This window comes from Musa acuminata, chromosome BXJ2-8 (assembly GCF_036884655.1).
Source record: "Musa acuminata AAA Group cultivar baxijiao chromosome BXJ2-8, Cavendish_Baxijiao_AAA, whole genome shotgun sequence".
NCBI lineage: Eukaryota > Viridiplantae > Streptophyta > Magnoliopsida > Zingiberales > Musaceae > Musa > Musa acuminata.
The window spans coordinates 11,561,493-11,582,108 of record NC_088345.1 but is presented as its reverse complement, the minus strand read 5'-3'; the positions used below and the strand labels follow the sequence as shown (position 1 = coordinate 11,582,108).

Below are 20,616 nucleotides of genomic sequence, written 5' to 3'. Positions count from 1 at the left end.
GGAGACGGAAAGACTTAATCCCATTTAAAGCCGACACTCAAAACAAGAAGTCTATCGAAAGTGACATGACCCGTAGGTTGACGTGGATAGCCTGAGTTAGTGAACCTAAATGGCACATCTTGTGGAACCTTATCTGAAAACTAGCTTCGAAGCTGCTGTAACACCAAACTAGAAGATAAATTAACCCTAAATTATTCATGTAAGGATTACTTCGCGAAAGAAACCACAAGTAGAAAAGCAGTGGCTGTGCGCGAGGTTTTGTTCCATACCCATGCGCCTCGTGATGTGCTGCATGGACGCTAGGGACGGGATAGCTGAGCAAAAGTGCCACGACGCGGACACACACAATCCTTAAGCAGAGAGAGTCTCCGGAGGCACACGCCACTTTTCCTGCCAAGAGAACCACGCCATTTCATCAGAATCTATATCACGAAAGCCTCTCCAGAAAGTGCAACATAGAGGATATGCAAATGTACAATTTCCCCATGTTTCAACCATAGTTTTATGGAATTCAAAAGTTCGAGCTGCATATCAACATAAGAAGAATAGCTACACCTGTAGATGCTCAGATTATATGACAAAAGATCAAGGAGAAGCAATGGTCCTAAGTCTGATATTATATGGATCAAATCTCTGGTTTACTATTTTCTTCTCTATTCGAGGGAATAGACTCAGGTTTTCAGTTTCCACTGTAGTGAACAGAAGAATTCTGTCCTAATACTAATCATATTCTTCTCCACTGGCAACAAATGAGCAGCCCATCAGATCATCAGTCTCAAAACAATTGAAGCTCCTTCATGATCTCTCGTTTTTCCTCTTCACTGAAGTCGTCATCAATGCCTAACATCCCTCGGATTTGTTCTGGACTCTTATTCTTCGTCAAGTCAGCAAGCTTCCTACATGTCAGGTTGCGGAGGCTATCGATCTCAAGATCATCTGCAGCCTGCATAATCGGAACAATTAATTCTTCTGATAGATTTGGTACATGTAGCACCCTGAATTGGCTAAAAGGAGTGGCATGACCTCAATAAGAACAGTTTCATTCGATCTCAAAATTCATAGTCTAAAGGCAATGCTTCTGACGAAACACAATGTTGCATGTACTACCAAAGTGAGCAAGGGAACAAAATGAATCTACTACCAGGTATCCCCCACAAACCTGTGACATTATTACTCTTGGGAAATCTTCAGTTTAGATAGTGATTTCAAGCAAGAATGAGCAGAGATTCAATACAAGGGTTCCAAGTTCTCAGTTTCTCTGGATAAGTTTGAACAGCAGTCCCTAACAAAGAATATATAGGATGACAAATTTAACCACTACAAAACAGAAAAAGAAAATCTATAACATTGACAATACAAAGCAGAAACTTCTTGTATTATCCTTGACAAAGTTGTCAGACAGTCCGATGACACACTACATCTTAACCAAGGTAGCAACAACAAACTGTAATACATACATGTCAAGAAAATTACAAGAACCTAGTAAAGAAGTTCTATTGCAGCAATAAGATTCAAGAATAAATTTCCTTGTTCTGCTTCATCTAATTCTATTAGCTTCATTCCCAACATGAACTCATCATCCTAGGACTACATTCCATCAGCTCTTCTATGCCAATGAGTCGTGAAGTTAATTGGTACTCCCTAAGAAACATCAACATTTGGTGCAAGGTTTGGGGGGTGGGTTTTCCTCTTTACTCCTTAGAAAAGGTCAAGACTGAGGCCTATATCTTCTACTCCTTCAAAATATCAAGGTAATTCGAACCTGTTCTTTACAAGCGATTGCCATCAAAGTACTACAGAAATCAATTTCAAGAATCCCTAAATTTCCATAAATAACTCAAAATTGAGCTTAAAATAACCTTTTTCCAACAAGATCAAGGACTAACTAGTAATAATATATTATATAATGACAACATCCACAAAAAAATCTTCCGCTAAAATTCTTGATGTCGATCCCATTTCAGTAAAGTTAGCTTCAGGTCCACAACCTAAAGCACCCACCCGATTCCGTCCTACTAAATCAACGTTTCTTTGCTTGATCTTGGCTTCCGTTCGTGCCTACTCCTAACATATCATGGTATTCCACTATCCAGGTCAAAGCCTACCCAAACATAGTCCAGCAGTGGCATAAACACGAGGGATCAATCAAGAATGGCTCAATGCATATCCATAGGAAAGAAATGAACACAAACTGCAGTTGATGGAGAAGAAGAAGAAGGAGAATGATACACCCATGAGTCGTAGCATATATGCGGCGGAGCATAGATATTGGAGGTCGATCAAGATCAAGAACAAGGGACATCAAAAGAAATCAAGCAAGAGGGTCCTCACCATGATGAGGTAGTAGAGAACGTCGTGGTCGACCAACAAGAAGTCCTCCTCCCAGTCCCTCCTCTTCTTCTCTATGGCAGCCGTGCCATTATCGACGGCGATCGCGTCCTTACCTTCTGTAGTGTTCTCTACGGAATCGACAATGACGCCCTTAGCTTTCTTGCCTGCACTGGCGGCGACATTAATCTCGGCGGTGAACTCGGCCTGCTTCTTGCAGAATTCGATGACCAAATGGAGGACGCTTTCGGTGACGGAGGGAACGTTGAGAGGAATATCAGCAGGATTGGAATTGATAGCTCTACGGACCACGGCCGACTGCTCTGCCAGGAACTCGTCCGCGGAAAGGAGTGCGCCGTCTGAGCTTCTCAGGGTAATCTCCTTCTTCTTCTTTGCAGGAAGCGGTGACTCAGTTGCCTCTGCCTCTCTCTTCATTTTTCCCCCTTTTATTCCTCTCTTCTCTTTTCCTCTCCTCTCGTGTGTGTGTTTATTTATAGAGGGGAAAATCGTGTGAAATAACAAAGAAGAAAACAAAAATTTCTATTTACTGACCTCAATTGCAATCTGATCGTGATTTGAGATGATCAGACGGCTAATATGATAATTCCAGACGTTTCTCATGAGCAACCGTCCTAAGAAAGACACTGGTGATGTCCTCAACGGGTCTTTTTCCCGCCTTTTCTCGTAACACATAAATAAGGTGAGGGTGCAGTGAAATAACAAAGGAGAAAACAAAATATTCTATTTACTGACCTCAACTGCTATCGTGATCGTGATTTGAGATGATCAGACGGCTAATATGATAATTCCAGACGTTTCTCATGAGCAACCGTCCTAAGCAAGACACAGGTGATGTCCTCAACCGGTCATTTTCCCGCCTTTCTCGTAACACATAAATAAGGTGAGAGTGCAGCGTGTTGGGCGAGCCAACAAACGAGATATCCGACTTCTTCGGCAGAGGAGGGTAAAGGGAGAACGACGCCATATCGCAGGTCCCTTGATCTCTCGTCCTCTCATTCGTTTGATCTATGAATTTCCTTTCTTGCGATCGTTGGATCCATGAATTTGTTTCCCTGTCAGCGATCTTTGGTGGAGTACCGATCTTCTCTCTCTGTTGTTTTTACCAGGATCCCAGGTCCTTCGATCTCTCTCCGTCTAATTGGCTAGATCATGATGTAATGATCTCCTCTTTCTGTCGTCTTCACCAGGACTGGAGCGGAAAGAGAGAATGACGCCAAGATCCTAAGGTCCTTTGAGCTCTCTCCCTCTCATCGGTGAGATCTAGGTATTTCCTGTGGTGGGATCATCGGATCCGTATTATTTCTCTTTTGGCGATCTTTGATAGAACACGATCTTCTTCCTCTGTTGTCTTACCAGGACAGGAGCATAAAGATAGGAGGTGGCACCACAAAGATCAAGGTCCTTTATCGCTCTCCCTCGCTAGTTAGATCTCTCGTTGTGGAACCCTACTTTCACAAGATCGTGATAACCCTAGGTTTCGTTCTCGAAATATCATAGAGGAAAAATCATGTTATGTTTTCCATCGGATGGACTTTTCCTTTTCTTTCTTCTCATTTATGATCTCGTATATAAATATAATAATTGGGGTTTGATTCTTCTTTTATATTCACTTAGCTATTGCATGATGTCCTAGATTTGTTTCGTTGGCTATCCGATGTTATATAAATGTTCTGACTCCGGAATTGGGTACAGTTTGTGGTGCTCTGTGTTAGGGATTATCGATTAACATGGATAATATGCTTAAATATTGCCCTAGATCCAGTTTTATTCATGGATTCCCTGCTGTTTCTTGTGACTTCAATATGAAGTAAATGTCCATACTGAGAGCACTTATTCTACTTCAAAAATTATCAGAAAGTCTGACTGTTTGTATGGTCAGGCAATACAGTTATATGACCCAAATTGCTTTCTCCGTTTACATCTCATAATGTTGATTGTTGGCCTACAGACTATAGTATGTCTGGGTCATATCTCGATCCTTAATATTGCAATGTATCATCTAGTCTCTGATATCACATTGTGAATTGATTATTTCTGCATTCTTTTTTCTTCTTTTTTTTCCAAACTATTTCTGCATACTCATATGATCACGTTTGCTTATGGAAACTTCTTGCTTATCTCTCCACACAGATGGTCTCGTAGGAGTTGTTTCTTGAAGTTTCCTTCACATTATTACAAATGCATGTTAAATTGGGAATTTATTATTTCTTTTCTGCGGAATAGCTTTTGATGATCAAATTCCATTATTTAACAAACTTGGTATTATTTTAGCAATGTATTTAAGCAATTCAGAATAACAAGTAACAGTTCAAGGTCCATTTAAACTTCATTAGGAGAAGAAATTGTTTCTAATCCTCTTCAGTGTAGGGTATAACTTTAGGAGTTTATAAGCTTTGCTACTAGCCAAAAGTCAGTTTGAACTGCAGCCAAGAGTTTCAGGATAGCTCAAGTTTGGGCTTCTATCAATAGTAGGTTATAGTATACATTACATAACCTCATATAGGAAATTGTAACTAAAGCTAGATATGTTTTCTTGTGTGTTATGTTATGAATTATTAATTATATGGCTTGAATGATTCAAGAATGCAGCAGATATGCTAATAAATTTTTTTGGTAAATAATATCAGGTTTAGTTCATGTATTGTCATATTATTATACTATCTATTTTCATTTTAAATGTTGATTAGTATTTCTTTGAATATCTAAAGAATTTTGTAAGTGTATGACAATGCTGGACTGATGCTTGTGCTATCGTGAAGCAACATAGATAGCAAATAAATGGTTACACGATCTAAAGTTATCTGCAAAAGCAGCATATTTGGTTCATAATTCATCATTGATCAACAACATATAAAAGTCGATAAACAATCTCTATTCCTATAGCTTTTATCTCTTCGATTGACTTCATTGGTCGACTTCCATTTTGTAGTTTCAATCTCACTACAGTCTGGCCTGTTCAAGCAAAGAAATGGCAGAACAAGAGATAGGTGCTCCTACTTCTGCTCCAAAAATGAAAAGTCCATCAATAGGTAGGTTTCTACTGATGCATGCTTATATCTTCATTTTAGGCATTTTCTTGAATTATATACTTTCTAGTTACAAAGTTTATTCACTATAGACCTTCTTACGAATGAATTGACTGTGATCTGACAAATGGTGGAAATATTATTCAGAAAGTTATGCAGAAAACAAGGCTGTAATTTTACTGTTATTGGTCTATATTTCCTTGAATCTCTACCAATGGTGAATCAAGTTTTTGGCCTTTTAACTTGCCCACATCTTGCTTTACTGCAGAAGAAGATTTTGAAAAGGATTTCCTCATCTCATGGAAATCATCAAAACCAGGAAAACAGGCGATGGATCTTGATGTGGAAACAGTTCCCCAAAATAGAAAAAGTTCCTTTAACTTTGACAAACTGTTAGGATATATTTTGCATAACTTTTTCACTTGTTCCTACATAATGTAATTCTCCACACAGCATTTGATAAAGTAGTGAACTTAATGCTAACTTTTTCCAGTGATGACTTCGATCTTGGTGGTGACTTTGGAAAGTTGTCATCTTTTGGAATGGATATCTCTGATCTGGACTTCTCTATTCCACTCAAGAAGACTGCAAATGCCAATGAACAAGAATCTCTCCCCAGAAAGCAAGACCTAAAGAAAGAGAAATTCTCCTTTGCATTTGATTTTAATGTGTATGTGTACAGGATGCCCGTATAATTTAAATTTGTTTTATAATCCATCTTTTGTATTTCATTTGTGAAATCCTTTGGTCAGGTACCTCTCTGATCATGTTACATATTTGATGCATCTGGGTCTTATTGTTTCTCATCATGATTTATTTTGACCAAGACAATTGGGATCTATAGCTTTTTCTATTGCCAAGTTGTTGTTTTTGTGGCTGTAGGTTGGATAAGTTTGATCTTGATACAAAATTGGTGAAAACTGCAACGGGTTCCAGTAAATGCATGGATGATAGCGGGCCTCATTGTTCTGATGAAATGCGTAAGCATGGTAAGCATTTTGATTTAAGAAACCATTTGGCTGTGAGTAACCACTCACTTGAAAGTCATGGGAATCAAATATTATCAAATACAGAAAGTTTATCCACTTCAACATCTGCTCATATGTTGGAGCCTGATGGACCATATCATGCTGTCATTAGACATGGTTCAGCACAAGAAGCACTTTGTCAAGGTCATAAAGAACTGCTCTGTCTGGATTCTGTAAAGAATGACACCTCCAAAGAAAAAGATAGTGGTGTGAGATTGCTTGATGGTTTACAATCTGGTAACTCTAGTCCTGTAAAGTCATCCAACTCGAGGTGCTGCCCACCAAATAATATCACAGGATCACAAGATTGCAGTAGCACACTTCAGAATCATGAGGTTGATGAACATGTTATAACTGAAGGAAGTAAACCCACAGATCATTCAATTCAAGTTGACAATGAAGCTTCACGAAATTCTGTCAAAGAGGTCACGAATAAACATTTTGATGCTTCTTGGTAAGGATGTTAGTTGACATCTATATTCTTTTAAATATTGATTTCCCTTTCTTTGATTGGCCTCTATGAATTTCTTGATGTAATTGACTTGTCAAGAGTAACAGCTGCTATTGTGCTAAATTAACATATCACCATTTACAAAATGATTGTAAGCTTGATTGTTGGACAAAGTTATAGTTAGGAAGTTATTGGCATTTATGTTCGGTATCCTTTGTCACTTATTTCACTGTGTCAAAAGCTTTTGTTGGAATTAGGATTTTGCAATTTGTACATCTGGCAGTTGGTGAGAAACTTACAGAAGAGGCAAATAGTACATGATTCCTGGTGATTATGAATATTTTGCATCAATCTTAATTCTTAATTTATTTGAGATTTTTTTTTCTAAATTGCTTGTCTACTCTATAACCTTAAACATATCCTTGTTTTCCTTCTACCTGGTGTAATTGCATCTTCAGTGAATTGTTTATATACATATTACATATTATACTAATTTGTAACTCCAATTAGTTCGGTTTTTTGAATTTTTGCTAGCTAAGTAGATGGTTTTTTGTCATGTTAATCATACCTCCTTTTTTTTCAGTTTTCAATTTCCCATTTCTAAGATTCCTGGTGGGGCTACTTCAATCATTAATGCAAAGAGTGCCATGCCTAATCTTCTTTCAGCTGCATCTGTGAATAGGCCTGAGAACAGTTTTCTTGAAGTCCAGAACATATCGCAAAAGGATGATAAAAATCATCTACCTAACTCAATGACTTCAAGGTGGAATATCAGAATCCTTGCTTATGACTACTCTAGTATGTTTATTTGCAAGTTGTACAAAGTAATAACTGAACTAATCTATTCTAGGATTAAGGAAAACAGCAATATAGCAAACTCTTCATCTAATGGAGTCATAAATACAATTATAGTTTCGGAGAGAAACTTGACATTGAAGAGGAAGACTTCCAAGGTCCTTTCTTTGGCTCATTTTCAGATCCATGAATGGCAGATGAAACTTTTTTTCTCGACATCTGTTTTAATGACTGGATGTACTTGACAGTGTGAATCTAATGTATAGGCTGTCATGGCATAACTATACATCTAAAAAAAATCCCAATTTAAATTGATGTTAGCTTCTTGTCCTACTTTTATGAGTATAACCAGCATTTAGTATTGAAAAACTAGGAAAGGATTTCATAATCGGAAGGTCATGCTAGGCAGAAGCTTTAACAAATACATGAAATGACAAACAACTCTATAAATCAGATCAAATTATCAAAACATTGAGCAATAACTTGTAGGACCATGTCTGATATTTTGCATACTGAATATAAACTTTTTTTTTTTTAAGACAAGATGATACAGTGCTCCAGTGAAACATATGGTTTGTAGGTTGTTTCTGTTAAACAACTTAATACACATAAAAAACCCAACGTTTTAAATGTCCCATTCTATTTGATTCATGAATTTCACATAAATAATTACCTATTCTCTTTGTCAACTTGTGATATTATATTATTTCTATACTCGTTGCTTTAAATGCAAAGTTGCAGGTGCAACACTTCATTAGCAATATCTGCTGTTTCAAATATCCTAACTTCATATTTAGCTTGCTCTCTATGTTGCATATACAGCCTTTTATTAAAAGGTTAGAACAACTATGCTACATTTTTGAATTGGTGTTGATGATGGCATTTGATGCTTTTCAAGCAAGCCAGTAAGCTTACATAGTGTTACAAAGCACCTGAAATATATGCCATGTTAAGTTTTAGCTTTCCTTTTAGTGTCATGTAACCTTGTTGAAGCAGGCTAGTTTGTTATATCATATTCTTCTTCGCTATTGTATGCAATTTATATCTTTCTGAAGTAGAATTATACTCTTGAAAGAAGCAAACACTGAGTTTCAGGCTTTTTGTTTTGTTTCTGTAATTTAAAATTTAAAATATAACCTCTATCATTTATATTCTTTCAGGAATCTTTGACAGATCCAAAGGCATTCAGTACATTAAAACACATCAATTCTTCACCCAAGGGAAGGTTCACTGACAACACCAAACCTCATTTTGTTTCTTGTATCTCTCTTTGTGTATCTAATTATGATAAATTAGCAACAAAAGTTAATAGTTAGTTAACAGGATGAGATTCATATAGAGAAAGAGGCTCCATAAAGGATGCTCAAGTAAAAAAACAAATATCTTGTCAACTAATTTTAAATTGATCCGAGGGAATAACACTGCTTGTTATTCTGAATGATCAATATGTTCCATAAATTGGTTGGTTTATTGCTTACATTAGGCTTTTTTTCCCGTTCTTCTGCATACATGTATACAGGACATTGTTTACAGAGATATTGTTTGTACATATATTATATTTATAACTTCACTATATTGTACAGTAAGGTATGCAATTTCGTACCATACCGGAGTTTCGACGTTTGCTCGGTACAGTACGAAACTGTATACCGTTCGAAATACTATATATATATATATATATTATTTTATTTATTTATTTATTTAGTTATTTATTTATTTATTTATTTAGTTATTTATTTATTTATTTATATATTTTTTTTTTTCGTTTCGTCCGATATCAGGCAGTCCGTGTATTAGTAAACTGATGAACTGGTATGGGCGGTATTATTCAAAATTACATACCTTGTTGTTCAATCACTATTATGGTTTTTTGTACATCAGATTATGATAACTTGTTTTGTTCCTGGGGCTGCAAACCTGTTCTTTTAGTTTCTAACTCTCAATTTTCATGTTCGCTGGCAGGGTTACTTCAACCGGTTCTGCAAAGATTATCATGCCCAATTTTCTTTCAACCACATCTATGAGTAGCCCAAAGAACATTCCTTTTGAGGGCCAACATATATTTCAGAAGGATGGTAAAAAACATCTACCTAGCTTGATGACTTCAAGGTGGAGTATCAGGATCCCTTTCATAACTAATCTAGTTAGTCTCTTTACATGTTTAGAAGTCACTTATCAACTGAACTAATCCCTAGAATGAGAAAAGAGAACAGCAGCATAGCAAATTTTTCAATGGGCAAAGGAAGAAACACAGTTGGAGGAACAGAGGGAAACTTACCGTCCAACTTGGTCATCTCTCCTGTGTTGTTAAGCCCATCTCTGAAGATGAAGACTCTCAAGGTCCTTTCTTTTACTAAAAACTCTCATAAGTATCTAGATGCCATGAAACATAAATAGTACTGCTTTTTCCTTATTATCCTAGATCTCTTCATGAATGGATATGCTTGACATGTTGAGAAGCTTTTAATTCATCATTCTGATTCCTTACTTGAGGACAATTTTGGTGCAATTACAGCATCCTAATGAATCAAGAAGCTGGTTGTTTTTCCTACTACTATGAAGACAAGTAGCTTTTAGGACAAAATAATTAGGAAGATTTACTACATTTTATGTCACGGTTCAATCTGATGGGATAAGCTTGAGCCCAATTTTAATACCCAGACCCTTATAAACTGATTTGAGTTTTCAGTCACTCTCATTGTGTTACTAAACTGATACAAGGATTAAAATTTCTCCCACTTAAAAAGATGACATCTTTGTTGAAACCAAAACATAGTCCAAAATTAAACTATACCATGGTGCACGTGAGACCCATGCTTAGTGGTGGCTTTGGCTCCACATCATGATGTGTCGCTAGTGACATACATAGGTAGTCATTTTTTATTTGAACCACTCACAATGTACAATACTAGATCAGCTTTTATAGCAATGGAATGAACCATTGACTCAAAATACTAATGATAGTGTACTAATCAAATCCTTATAAGCTGGTTCAAGTTTTTTTAGTAACATAGACATTTAATGGCATACTACCATAAAAATTGGATTAAAGTTCCAATTTAGTAAATAAAATTTCTAATTTCTAGGATAATCTTGTGTATCTCCTACATATAAATATGTGATTAAGCCTTATGACTGAGATCTTTTTCTTTTTGTTCTAATGAAGCATTTTATGATGAATAATGGCGTGAACTAACTCATAAAGCCCAACACTTCAAACAAACATTGCCCCATATATTTATGAATTGTTTTTTGTGACCAATGGATGACCTTCTGGAAGATCTTTCATGAATTCAACCTATCTTCCATTCGCATTTTCTTAATCTTTCCTTATTCGACCAGATCTTTCAAAAAAGAACCTGCTATTGTACCTTAGTTATTCTAAGTCTTGCATTTATAATGCATTTTTACAGATGAAACAATTTAGCCTTAAGTTTTGCTGTTGTTAAATTCTAACTTCAGTTTTTATTATTTGTGTTTTGCATATTTATATTTTTATCATTCAAATAGACACATGCTAAATATCTGAACTGGTGTCAAGCATGGGCAGTTGATGTTTCTTAAGCAAAACAATCAGTTTAATTATTATCTAAAGGCACTGTGAAGGCATGTTTTCTTTTTTTGTTTAATTTTCAAAATTAGAGCATTTTTATATTTCTTTTTAGTATTATGTTTCTCTAAATGATTGCACAGACATGATTTTTTCCTAGTTTCCCTTATCTTTATGTTGGTCTTATGTCAATAGCCTTCCCTAGTATGTGACTATCATGTGACCTCATTTTAGAAGCAGGCTATTTAAGAGATGATAATACATGCCATATTTCTGTCATATTTGGGGATCACGTGTTGTACTATTGTTCTCTTGAAACAATGATATGTTCTTTAAAGAAGATACTGTATTTGAAATTTTCTACTCATTTTCCCCCAATTTTGTAGTTGTAATATAGAACTTCCATCTTCCTTCAGGAGCCATTGACAGATCCAAAGGCCTTCAATACATCTAAACAAATTGGCTCTTCACCTGAAAGGTTTGTTGATGGCATTCTGTCTATTTGAATTATTGTCATCACCGAGTGTTTAATTTATGATAGCTGTCCTGACATGCAGGATATCATTAGTAATCTCCCCAGGATCTGACACTGAAATGGTACATATTAGGTTTTGCGAAGGGCTATCTTTTAGGATCCCATTTATCATACTTCTTTTTAGTTGAAAATATTTTTGGTGTATTTTATCATATAGTCATGTCTATTTTCCCAATTCTGATGCTTAGGTACAAAGGGAAGAAAATCCAGAAAGTTCTAGAAATGATGCTTCTTTTCAGAATCTATGTTCTCTAAATGGTGCTTCTGAGCTAGAAAACATGGACATTGAAGTTCCTGTACAAATAGAAGACCATGGAAATGTAGAGAAAGCTGAATCTTGTTCAAAGGAGCTTGATGATGTAAGTAACATTATTCCCTTGATGTTTGCTGAATGATTTCATATGAGTTATTATTAAATTGGTCATATGTGCTTATTAGTTCATCAGTATGCAACGTTAGTTGGTTTTGCCTTTTTCCTATTTCATTGTCGATAATTGAAAACTGCAAACTTGTTTGACGCATGGCCTAATGTCTCATATTTTCTGTGGTAATATTGTTTGTGTGTTCATTTGTTCATTTATTATTTATTGCAATCTTATATTCATTCTTGGCTAGATGTTATGGTTACAAAATCCAAATGTTTAGTATTTGCAAACAACTTGAGTAGCATTTAGTACCTGTAAAAAGAGTCCTGAAGCTTAAACTAAGGTCTTCAAAATAAAACGGAGGACCCAATATTAAAATGAAAAAAGAGGAAAAAGGTTAATGTTTCAAACAGATGTTTCTAGTTCTAAGTTGGATTAAGACAAGGAAAACATGTGTGGAAGTATCAATAAACATTCTTAAAGATTGTTTTTTTTTTCCACAGGAAAATTGATTGGTTGCTTCAAGGGATTTGGTAAGAAATGAAAATTATCTGGCAAATAAATATTGAATGCCAATTTTCGTGTTGATCTTTTTTATGGAAGAAGGCCTACGTCAGTCAACGACATGGGAAACATGTGATGGCCTCGTTAGTCTTACAAGTGTGTGGCAGGTAGGTTAGTTTATAAGACTTTGGGGCGTATAATAGTAGCTTATGCATTTAGAGGCACATGGTTTATAATAAGCTCATTATATACAAGATATTGGACCATATCTAAAGCATTCGAGCTATGCTGAAAAATGATACTATGCAGTGAATTGTTTTACATTTTTCACATCATATTTGTTAGAGTCAAAAATCTTTAAATGAGTTAATAGGACCTCATATTGGCCAAGAAACCAAAGTATCCAGGCAACAACATATCGACACTTCTAATCTATTAGTTGCCTGAGTGTTGCAGTGTCTTTTTTTTTTAGTAAAGGGTAAGTGATAAAGGTGGGATTCAAATCCAAATGCTTGTGATAAACTACCAAAGTCTTTACCAACTAGATTAGCTAATACCTTTGTGACAGTATCTTATTATTATATAAGAAATAAAAAAAAAAATTATTCGCTCAAATAAAGAAAGACTGAAAGCATATAACGACCTGTGTTACGTATTTGGATTGGAAGGGATAAAGCAGATATCTTGGTAGATTTAAAGTAATGATAAAATTTATAGGAAAGAATAGTTATAGAAATTGCAATCAAAGTCATGATGAGACGCGGACACTATGTTGTGAGCCACTATTGAGAGAATTGGTAAAACATAGTATGCAAAACAACTATCATGAAGGACCTGGGTAGAAGCATTGAGGATCTGAAGAAGCCTTGCATTGTAAACCTTCCGGTGAGGGTCCGGGAAGATTTTATATTGTTTGTTTCCTTATGTATTTATGCAATTGTCAAAGATCAGTTGAATTGATGAAATACTACTCATCATCCTTAGGATTCTTTTTCTAAATAAGAAAGGGCAGATCAAGGCTCCCTCTAATAGAGGTTCTTTTCATGACTTGGAGCTCTAGTCCCCCAGGTTAAGAAATGAGCAATGGTCCTCTTGTATTCTCTTTCTAAATAACTTCAATCCAATTTTTATTACAGAAGTTATTTAGAAATTGGATTAGTACTATATCTAATTATTTAGAAGTTGAAGTTATTTAGAAATAACAGCAATTTATATTACAGAATTCTATATCTGAAAATAATTTAGGATCATATAAGCCACGATTTCTTTACTTATTTAGCTAGTTAGACCCTGCAATTAAAATGTTTTCTGATGAGATAAATTAACTCTGAAACTCCAACATCATGTCAATCATTGAGGTTCATTCTGATGAACTAAAGTGAGATAAGCATTTGGACAGTGAGTACGTTGCCGGAAGTTGAAGCAAAAGATAGTTGTATGCGAAAAATGCGCATGTCATTAATCCCCAAGATATAATTGCTCATTGGATGATCATTGCAGCTATGCAACATGCTCAAAAAGAAACATGACGAAGCGAAGGAGTTAATGGTTCGTGCTGTCGTCATCAACAACAAACTGCTGATGCTGAACCATCCCATGATCGAGGAGAAGATATCCTTCTGTCTCTATGATCTCTTCTTTCTCGTTCCCAGGTACGCCTCTATGTTTATCTGGACTCTTTTCCTTGACCGTCAAAACATTCGTGCGCTCCAGAGGCTTGCTGCCAGTTTACAGTCCAAAGATTACTGGAAAACATGATATCCTATCATCGACAAGCAAACCATCACTAGTCTCTATAAATATCACTTTCAACGTCTTCATTTCCGGTACTTGGTCCGGATGAAGTTGCATTTTTTCATAACCCTAGGTAAAGATCAATTTGTAATGGCACTCGGACACTTACCCTAGGAAAAGCAAATTGTTCATGGTTTGGATTTGATGTCCTATCGTGATTGATCTGTCGCTGGCATTTACATCATTGCGGAAAACGTACAAGATTTTTTTCTTTTTTGGACCAAATTTTATTTTTGTCGTATACTATGCTCGTAAACTAGCGAATCAGATATCCAGCCAGCTGGTTGCCTGGTTCGTTGGTTTGGTGTGAGTCATCTTCGCGAAGTAGTCCGTTAATTTTTTTTTACTTTTTCCATGCACTAAGACTCATGTTGATGGAAGACCAGAATTAATGAAGCTGATAAATTATCATCAGCCCCTTAGTACGATGTCTTTGTTCTATCCTCATCCGACACCACAACCGACACCAACTATTTAATACAGCCAAATTATCAATGACATATCAACATCCCCAAGTAAAAAAGTTTGGTCCAACAGAAATAGGTCCGCAACACACAACCCGTTGACTAAACCGTGAAATAGCTGTTCAGTTAAGGAACTTGCAATTAAGCGCTGCTCCTCACTCAAAGGCCCATTGGTTTTCTCTCCGGATCTCTTCCTCCTCTTCAGGTGTGAAGTCATTCTTGATATTGAAGGTCTTGCGAATCTCCTCTGGAGTTTTGCCCTTTATCATGTCAGCCACAGTTTGGCAAGTCAAGTCTAGCAAAGATTTGATGTTGAGATAGTTTGCAGCCTGTAGATTCCAGAACAGAAATATAATCAGCCATGTCAGTATGCAAAACCTGAAAAGTTGAGCCGCAAAAAGGTGTCATGGCATCTATATCTGACAAAAGATTGACAAACAACAAAGGCAAAAATAACAGTGTGGTGTGAACTCAATGATTTTCACTAACTACAGCTCAAGGGTTGACCATGATTTTTTTATATGAAAAATTCTACCACCACATCCAATGACATTCATTCATCGACATACAATCAAGCAGTCATTTATGAAACAATCATGATACTCTGAACTTATGGCTTGCTATTGAACATAGAGAGTGCTCCCACATCATTGCCAGCTACAAGAAATCCCCTTCTGCCACTCCCACATCATTTGGTACATTGTACCACAATTTTCAACCATTCATCTCTATTTTAGATATTTGAATACTAGATCTCAGAGAAACTAAATTGGTTAGCAGGTGAATCATAACATCCATGTGATAACAGGTGCAATTATAACTGGGTGGCTCACCACCTCAAGAAACCCACAACATGAAGTGAAGATGAATTGGTCTTCCCCTAGCAATCCACCCAAAGAAAAGTGACAATCTAGAATTCGCTTATATGATGGAGTGCTCAGAATTGATATATCTTCAGGTTTCAGTGATGACATTCGGATTTGGAAGTACCACCAAATCTGCAGTTCTATTCTTGCAATCTCTACGCTTTCATTCTTTAGAGAAGTGGGATGCACAACATTGTTTGTGGAAATTTCCAATCATGCCCAGTATAAAGCTATTCTCCTGGTAGCATCTGCATCACTGCTCCCAAACTCTAATAGGTCAGAACATCATTGTATGTGTGTTTCTAATGTCCGTTCTTTCTGTATCAACTGTAGTGAGTCCACTGACCATATCTTCTGATATTTCTTCGGTATCAACAGGTGGCAACTTTGAGAGTATAGGCTAGGTATCAAATTTAAATTTCTTGCTAACTAGGAGGATTGGGGCCTGGCTCATGGAATGAGATGGTGAGTCACCTTTTATGTATGCTGCTTGGAAGGCTGTTATTGATACATCTTTCGGATGCTATGAAAGCCCGAGACAAAGGTTTATTCAAAGGCTCCTGTTGTTCTCCTGGTATTGGCAAAGTTGCTCTCCGACAGGCTATGTTGATAAACCCTTCCTCTGAGGGACCCCCTGAGAAAGACATTTCAATGTGAAATGAGAGAGACAATACTAGGCTAGTACAAACTAAATTGTGATGGAATGTCGGATCTTGTAAATGATGGAGGTATAGGTTTTGTACTGCAAGGGACTAATGGAAACTGTATTTGTATGTGGCAATTACCTAAAAAAGAGGGATAGCTTCTACTTTGATGTGGCTGCTGTTCTTGAAGACTTGAAACTGGCACTTGAGGAGCAGGTGCCAATGTTTCAAGTAGATTCTAATTCTACAAATACGATTGAATTACTGACCAGAAGAAACTATTCTCTTTGGAGGATCAAGAATGTCATTTGGAATATTTGTCTCCTGGACAAGTTCAAAGACTGTAATATGTCCCATGTATTCTGAGAAGAAAGCAGATCTGCCAATTTTGCTGTTTGAGTAAAAAAGAAAATGAAGCCCTGCCTCCAAAAGACTACCGCTTCTGGTTCAATTTCATCATAAGGCTACCAATGACCAGTGCATAAATTTGTGAGGTATGTGAAGACTCAATTCGGATGCCCTAAGAACACACTTAAAATAAACCCATTCCATCTGGGGAGAATTAAATCAAAATCATAAAAAAAGAAACTGGGCTACTCAATCAAAGCCTGAAACAGTTTTTTTTTTTTAATGCCAGCCAAGTCAATAGAGTTCCTTTTTCCCTTTTAATTATTCCCAACTTGTACCCTTTTTTAGTTGATACCAAGTCCTCAACTCTTGTCAATAACACTCCCTTCCCAAATTAACAGATCACTTTCCTAATCTATCTTTCTAAATTTTCCATGATTAACTTTCCTCATCCTTTATCGACTGGTTTGATTTACCATGACACACCTCATGAGTCTAATGATGGCCTGATACATAAGTCGTAGCATGGGAACTTTCTGGCTGCCACACACCAACAACAACATGATATATAAACACACTCAAACATGCCATCATTCTCTGTCCTGAAACCATATAACATGCTGACCAGAAAGGATCATTATGGAGCCTACCAACATATTAGGCAATGAATTCCTTTGCCAAATCACCCTATTTCATCTCCTAAGTTAGCATCTATTTAGTGCTCTGACCAGGTCTCCCCATCTAATGCTCTAACCCTTTTAAATATTTACAACTTGATACTATCACATCTCTTTCACCAGCTGATCTATCATAAAACATGAGTAATGGAAGAATACTCTTAACTTTGCCTTGACCTTGCATCAAGATAAAAAATCATAATACAAAGATTTTCACCACAGCATATTGAATTCAAATTTATTATATTTATATTTTCCAGTTTCATTTATGCAATAATAGCGTCAAGGATAACAGATAAATGCAGAAGTAAAAAAAGAAAGGAGAAGCACAAATCAAGATTATAGAAAAATAAATATTGGAGAAAAAGAGAATAATAACAACAAATTGACAAAGACAGGTGAACACAAGAACCACAAATCGGATCAACATAGGAATTCCATTCACTAGGAATCAGTGGTCAAAAGCAATATACTGTGTAGTGTGTACAAAAAGCCATATACTGATATCATATATATTTTTGTTCCAATTTTTCAAAGTCAAAAGATGAATAATCTTCTATAAGTCATTGGATATATATCAACAGATCCAGTTATAACAAATTATTTGAGGATTCAATCGCATATAACGGCTCTTGTCCAATTCCAGTAGATAGCTCGAGTGGAGAATCTTGAGGAAGAGAACGAAGCATAAAGAATTAATGCAATAAAAAACCATTCACGCATGACCCAATTCACAGACCTTTTTTGGTCCAAGAACTGAAGTATACACCATCCAAACCACAAAGAATCACGATCCATGTTTATGCTTGAAGACAAGAAGAAAGGAAAAACAGGTGGTTCACGTGGATGCTGCCCTTTTGGAACCGGAGATGGAGAACAGGAAAAGGAAGAAGAAAAATGAAAACAATGGATAGGTGACAGGAGGAAAGGGAAGCATACCTGATTGCATATTCATGCACCACCGCAACTCAAGTTCACTGTGTGTGTGTGTGCGCGCGCGCACGCGTGTGTGTGTGTGTGTGTGTGTGTGAGAGAGAGAGAGAGAAGGGGGATTTACATCAAGTGCCCAGCTTCCAGGATTTCAATTTTACGACATGAAATTTTAAAAGAATAAAGGAAAAAGGGGGGAAATGAGAGGAAATTTCAGCAAAGGTTTTTTTTCTTGAATTATTTTGGAATTTATTTTTGATATTGATACAGGAATAGAAATACACAAAGTCATTCAATATACATAAATATACACAAAGAATGATCCATCCAACGACAACCTGTAGCTGTGTTGAGAAAAGTCAGACCTTAAAAATCAAATGGGATCTAGAGTTGAAATATTTGGTTTAGGCTTAGCTTTTCGTCCATATATTATATCGTCAAATTTTCTAGGTGTTTTTGGTGTTCTTTTAAAGGTTCAAAAATTGTCGAGATTTGAATCTTTTTTTTTAACTCAGTTATATATTCATCTTAATTTGAAAGAACTGAATCAAGACTATGGATATCTAATAAAGCAAGTGGCTACAATATACATTCAGTATCTATTTTCAACTATCCTATTCTATCTAAGTACCTAAAACGCTCAAGATCCTTATCGAATCTGATTTAGTAGAGATCCGATGCTGGCAGTTGGTTTCCTTCATGTAGTCCCATAAGTCAACTAATGGCCCAATCATACATATATCCGATGAGGCCAGAAATGCATTACTCCAGAAGCACTACATGTTATTTCGAAGTCCAAATAGATCTTGTGCAAATGGAGATCGGAGCCAATGCTATCGGTGTAGAACTCACGTAGTTGCTACTTCACCGTGGCAGAAATTACGGATTCAAGTTGTCGACGGGAATTGTATGTGGTAAATTGGGTTGGCTGCCCAAAGCGGCGATCAGCTACCAAAATTATAGGCTTGTTTATGTCGAGATATGGGGATCAGCATACACCCTCAGGAGTCTAAGGTAAAAATCAAACCTCTCGCTTGCTTAACTACTTTGAGCCCCGATCTGAAATACCACAGAGAGCAACACATCCTGGATTCTCATGGATCAATCATCACACTAGCAGCTAATTACCCAACATCGATGTAGGCAGCAAGTCGACACAGAGTAGTCATTAACCCTACCCTACTCCTGGTAAAAATCCGTTGAGATCAAAGATTTAGGGCTTCATCAAATGATCCATATGGCTCAAAATCAGGCAGCACAAGTAACAAGGAGCACACTCTAATGCAGAATCCAGAAGGATAACGTGTCGAACTTCGAAAAATCGGCATAGATAATCGCAACTGAGGTGCAGACTCAAAAATTGAAAGGGCGAAGGGAGAGGATCAAACCAGAATGAGATCGAAGAGGGTGGCCTGGTCGACCTTGACGAACTCGGCGTCCCAGGCCTTGAGGTCGTCGTCCGCGACGCTTCCGGTGGCGCCGTCCTCGCCGGACTTGGAGGAGGCGTCGACGTGCTTGTTGCAGTACTCGATGACCTTCGCGAGGATCCTGGAAGTGACGTTGGGAAGGGGGATACCGCTCTCGGCGCAGCCGTCCTCGATCATGTGGCGGATGGTCTGCGACTCCATGGCCGCCGCCTCCGCCACCTCGAACTCCTCCCCATCCGAGCTCTTCAGCGTCACCTTCCTCTTCTCCCCGTCCGCCGCTACAGCCGACGCCATCGGATCGGATCGGATCGCTCGCTGCGCTGGAGATCTCCGCTGACTTCGCCCCGGAGAGTCGCAAGTCTCCGCTGCTACCGATTTCCGTCAACTCTCAAAGAAAGGCGTCGATGATGAAACCCACCAAAAGAAAAGTCCACGTGGGAACTCGAAAATGTTTGGAAGCCTCTGGACAACTTCCTGGGCCCCACCGATCATTTAATCAAATATTATGAATTTTATTTATTATAATCGAAGAGATAAATCTGTAATTTGGTCGCCAAATCGGTTCAACGAAATTGATGTGACAACGTGACATATTTTTGGAGTATTATCTATCGCGTGAGTAATATCATTGAGCATTCAAAATATGAATTTTAAGGAAAATTTTTACTTCGATTGAAAACGAAAGGTACTACTTGTATCTCATTTTCCTATAAAAGATTATGTACAGATTTGTCTAATAATTTAACTTGACAAAATTGACCTAACCTAATTTAATTTTCAAGTATTATCATGTTGTCCGGAGAAAGATTATCAAAGTATTCAAAAATTAAAAGTAAAAGAAAGTTTAAAGATAAAAAATGTTT

General features: G+C 36.9%; 3 protein-coding genes across 15 annotated transcripts; 1 reads left to right on the top strand and 2 right to left on the bottom strand.

The window, feature by feature from the left end:
* Positions 1 to 527: 527 nt before the first annotated feature.
* Positions 528 to 2,801, bottom strand: LOC103994523 (SKP1-like protein 1A). Its single transcript, XM_009414887.3, has 2 exons — positions 2,332 to 2,801; positions 528 to 943 (listed from the first exon to the last, which is right to left on the bottom strand). Exons 1-2 carry the CDS (start codon positions 2,761 to 2,763, stop codon positions 776 to 778), a joined length of 600 nt encoding a protein of 199 aa, XP_009413162.2. The 5' UTR covers positions 2,764 to 2,801; the 3' UTR covers positions 528 to 775.
* A 435-nt stretch (positions 2,802 to 3,236) lies between these two features.
* Positions 3,237 to 16,541, top strand: LOC135583351 (uncharacterized protein At4g18490-like). Of its 13 annotated transcripts, XM_065120975.1 has the most exons (19): positions 3,237 to 3,320; positions 3,456 to 3,613; positions 3,706 to 3,747; positions 5,279 to 5,378; positions 5,644 to 5,767; positions 5,869 to 6,045; positions 6,258 to 6,364; positions 6,449 to 6,857; positions 7,438 to 7,617; positions 7,705 to 7,807; positions 8,810 to 8,874; positions 9,612 to 9,758; positions 9,845 to 9,989; positions 11,616 to 11,677; positions 11,757 to 11,796; positions 11,923 to 12,093; positions 14,104 to 14,255; positions 15,670 to 16,003; positions 16,106 to 16,541. In XM_065120975.1, exons 4-18 carry the CDS (start codon positions 5,318 to 5,320, stop codon positions 15,716 to 15,718), a joined length of 1,992 nt encoding a protein of 663 aa, XP_064977047.1. In that variant the 5' UTR covers positions 3,237 to 3,320; positions 3,456 to 3,613; positions 3,706 to 3,747; positions 5,279 to 5,317; the 3' UTR covers positions 15,719 to 16,003; positions 16,106 to 16,541. The 13 variants fall into 13 exon arrangements, with proteins under 13 accessions (XP_064977047.1, XP_064977045.1, XP_064977042.1 ...); XM_065120973.1 differs by lacking the exons at positions 15,670 to 16,003; positions 16,106 to 16,541 and having other exon boundaries at positions 3,456 to 3,575; positions 14,104 to 14,572; XM_065120970.1 differs by lacking the exons at positions 15,670 to 16,003; positions 16,106 to 16,541 and having other exon boundaries at positions 3,456 to 3,602; positions 14,104 to 14,572.
* Positions 14,786 to 20,160, bottom strand: LOC135619198 (SKP1-like protein 1). Its single transcript, XM_065120985.1, has 2 exons — positions 19,715 to 20,160; positions 14,786 to 15,190 (listed from the first exon to the last, which is right to left on the bottom strand). The coding sequence occupies exons 1-2, from the start codon at positions 20,045 to 20,047 to the stop codon at positions 15,017 to 15,019; spliced, it is 507 nt and encodes a 168-aa protein (XP_064977057.1). The 5' UTR covers positions 20,048 to 20,160; the 3' UTR covers positions 14,786 to 15,016.
* Positions 20,161 to 20,616: the final 456 nt, after the last annotated feature.

Coding starts and splice junctions, on each gene's coding strand:
- LOC135619198 (XM_065120985.1), bottom strand. CDS start 20,047: ATGGCGTCGGCTGTAGCGGCGGACGGGGAGAAGAGGAAGGTGACGCTG. Junction 15,191..19,714: donor CCCTCTTCGATCTCATTCTG/GTTTGATCCTCT, acceptor TGGAATCTACAG/GCTGCAAACTATCTCAACAT.
- LOC135583351 (XM_065120973.1), top strand. CDS start 5,318: ATGGCAGAACAAGAGATAGGTGCTCCTACTTCTGCTCCAAAAATGAAA. Junction 6,858..7,437: donor AAACATTTTGATGCTTCTTG/GTAAGGATGTTA, acceptor CTTTTTTTTCAG/TTTTCAATTTCCCATTTCTA. Junction 11,797..11,922: donor CAGGATCTGACACTGAAATG/GTACATATTAGG, acceptor TCTGATGCTTAG/GTACAAAGGGAAGAAAATCC.
- LOC103994523 (XM_009414887.3), bottom strand. CDS start 2,763: ATGAAGAGAGAGGCAGAGGCAACTGAGTCACCGCTTCCTGCAAAGAAG. Junction 944..2,331: donor TTCTCTACTACCTCATCATG/GTGAGGACCCTC, acceptor CCGATTATGCAG/GCTGCAGATGATCTTGAGAT.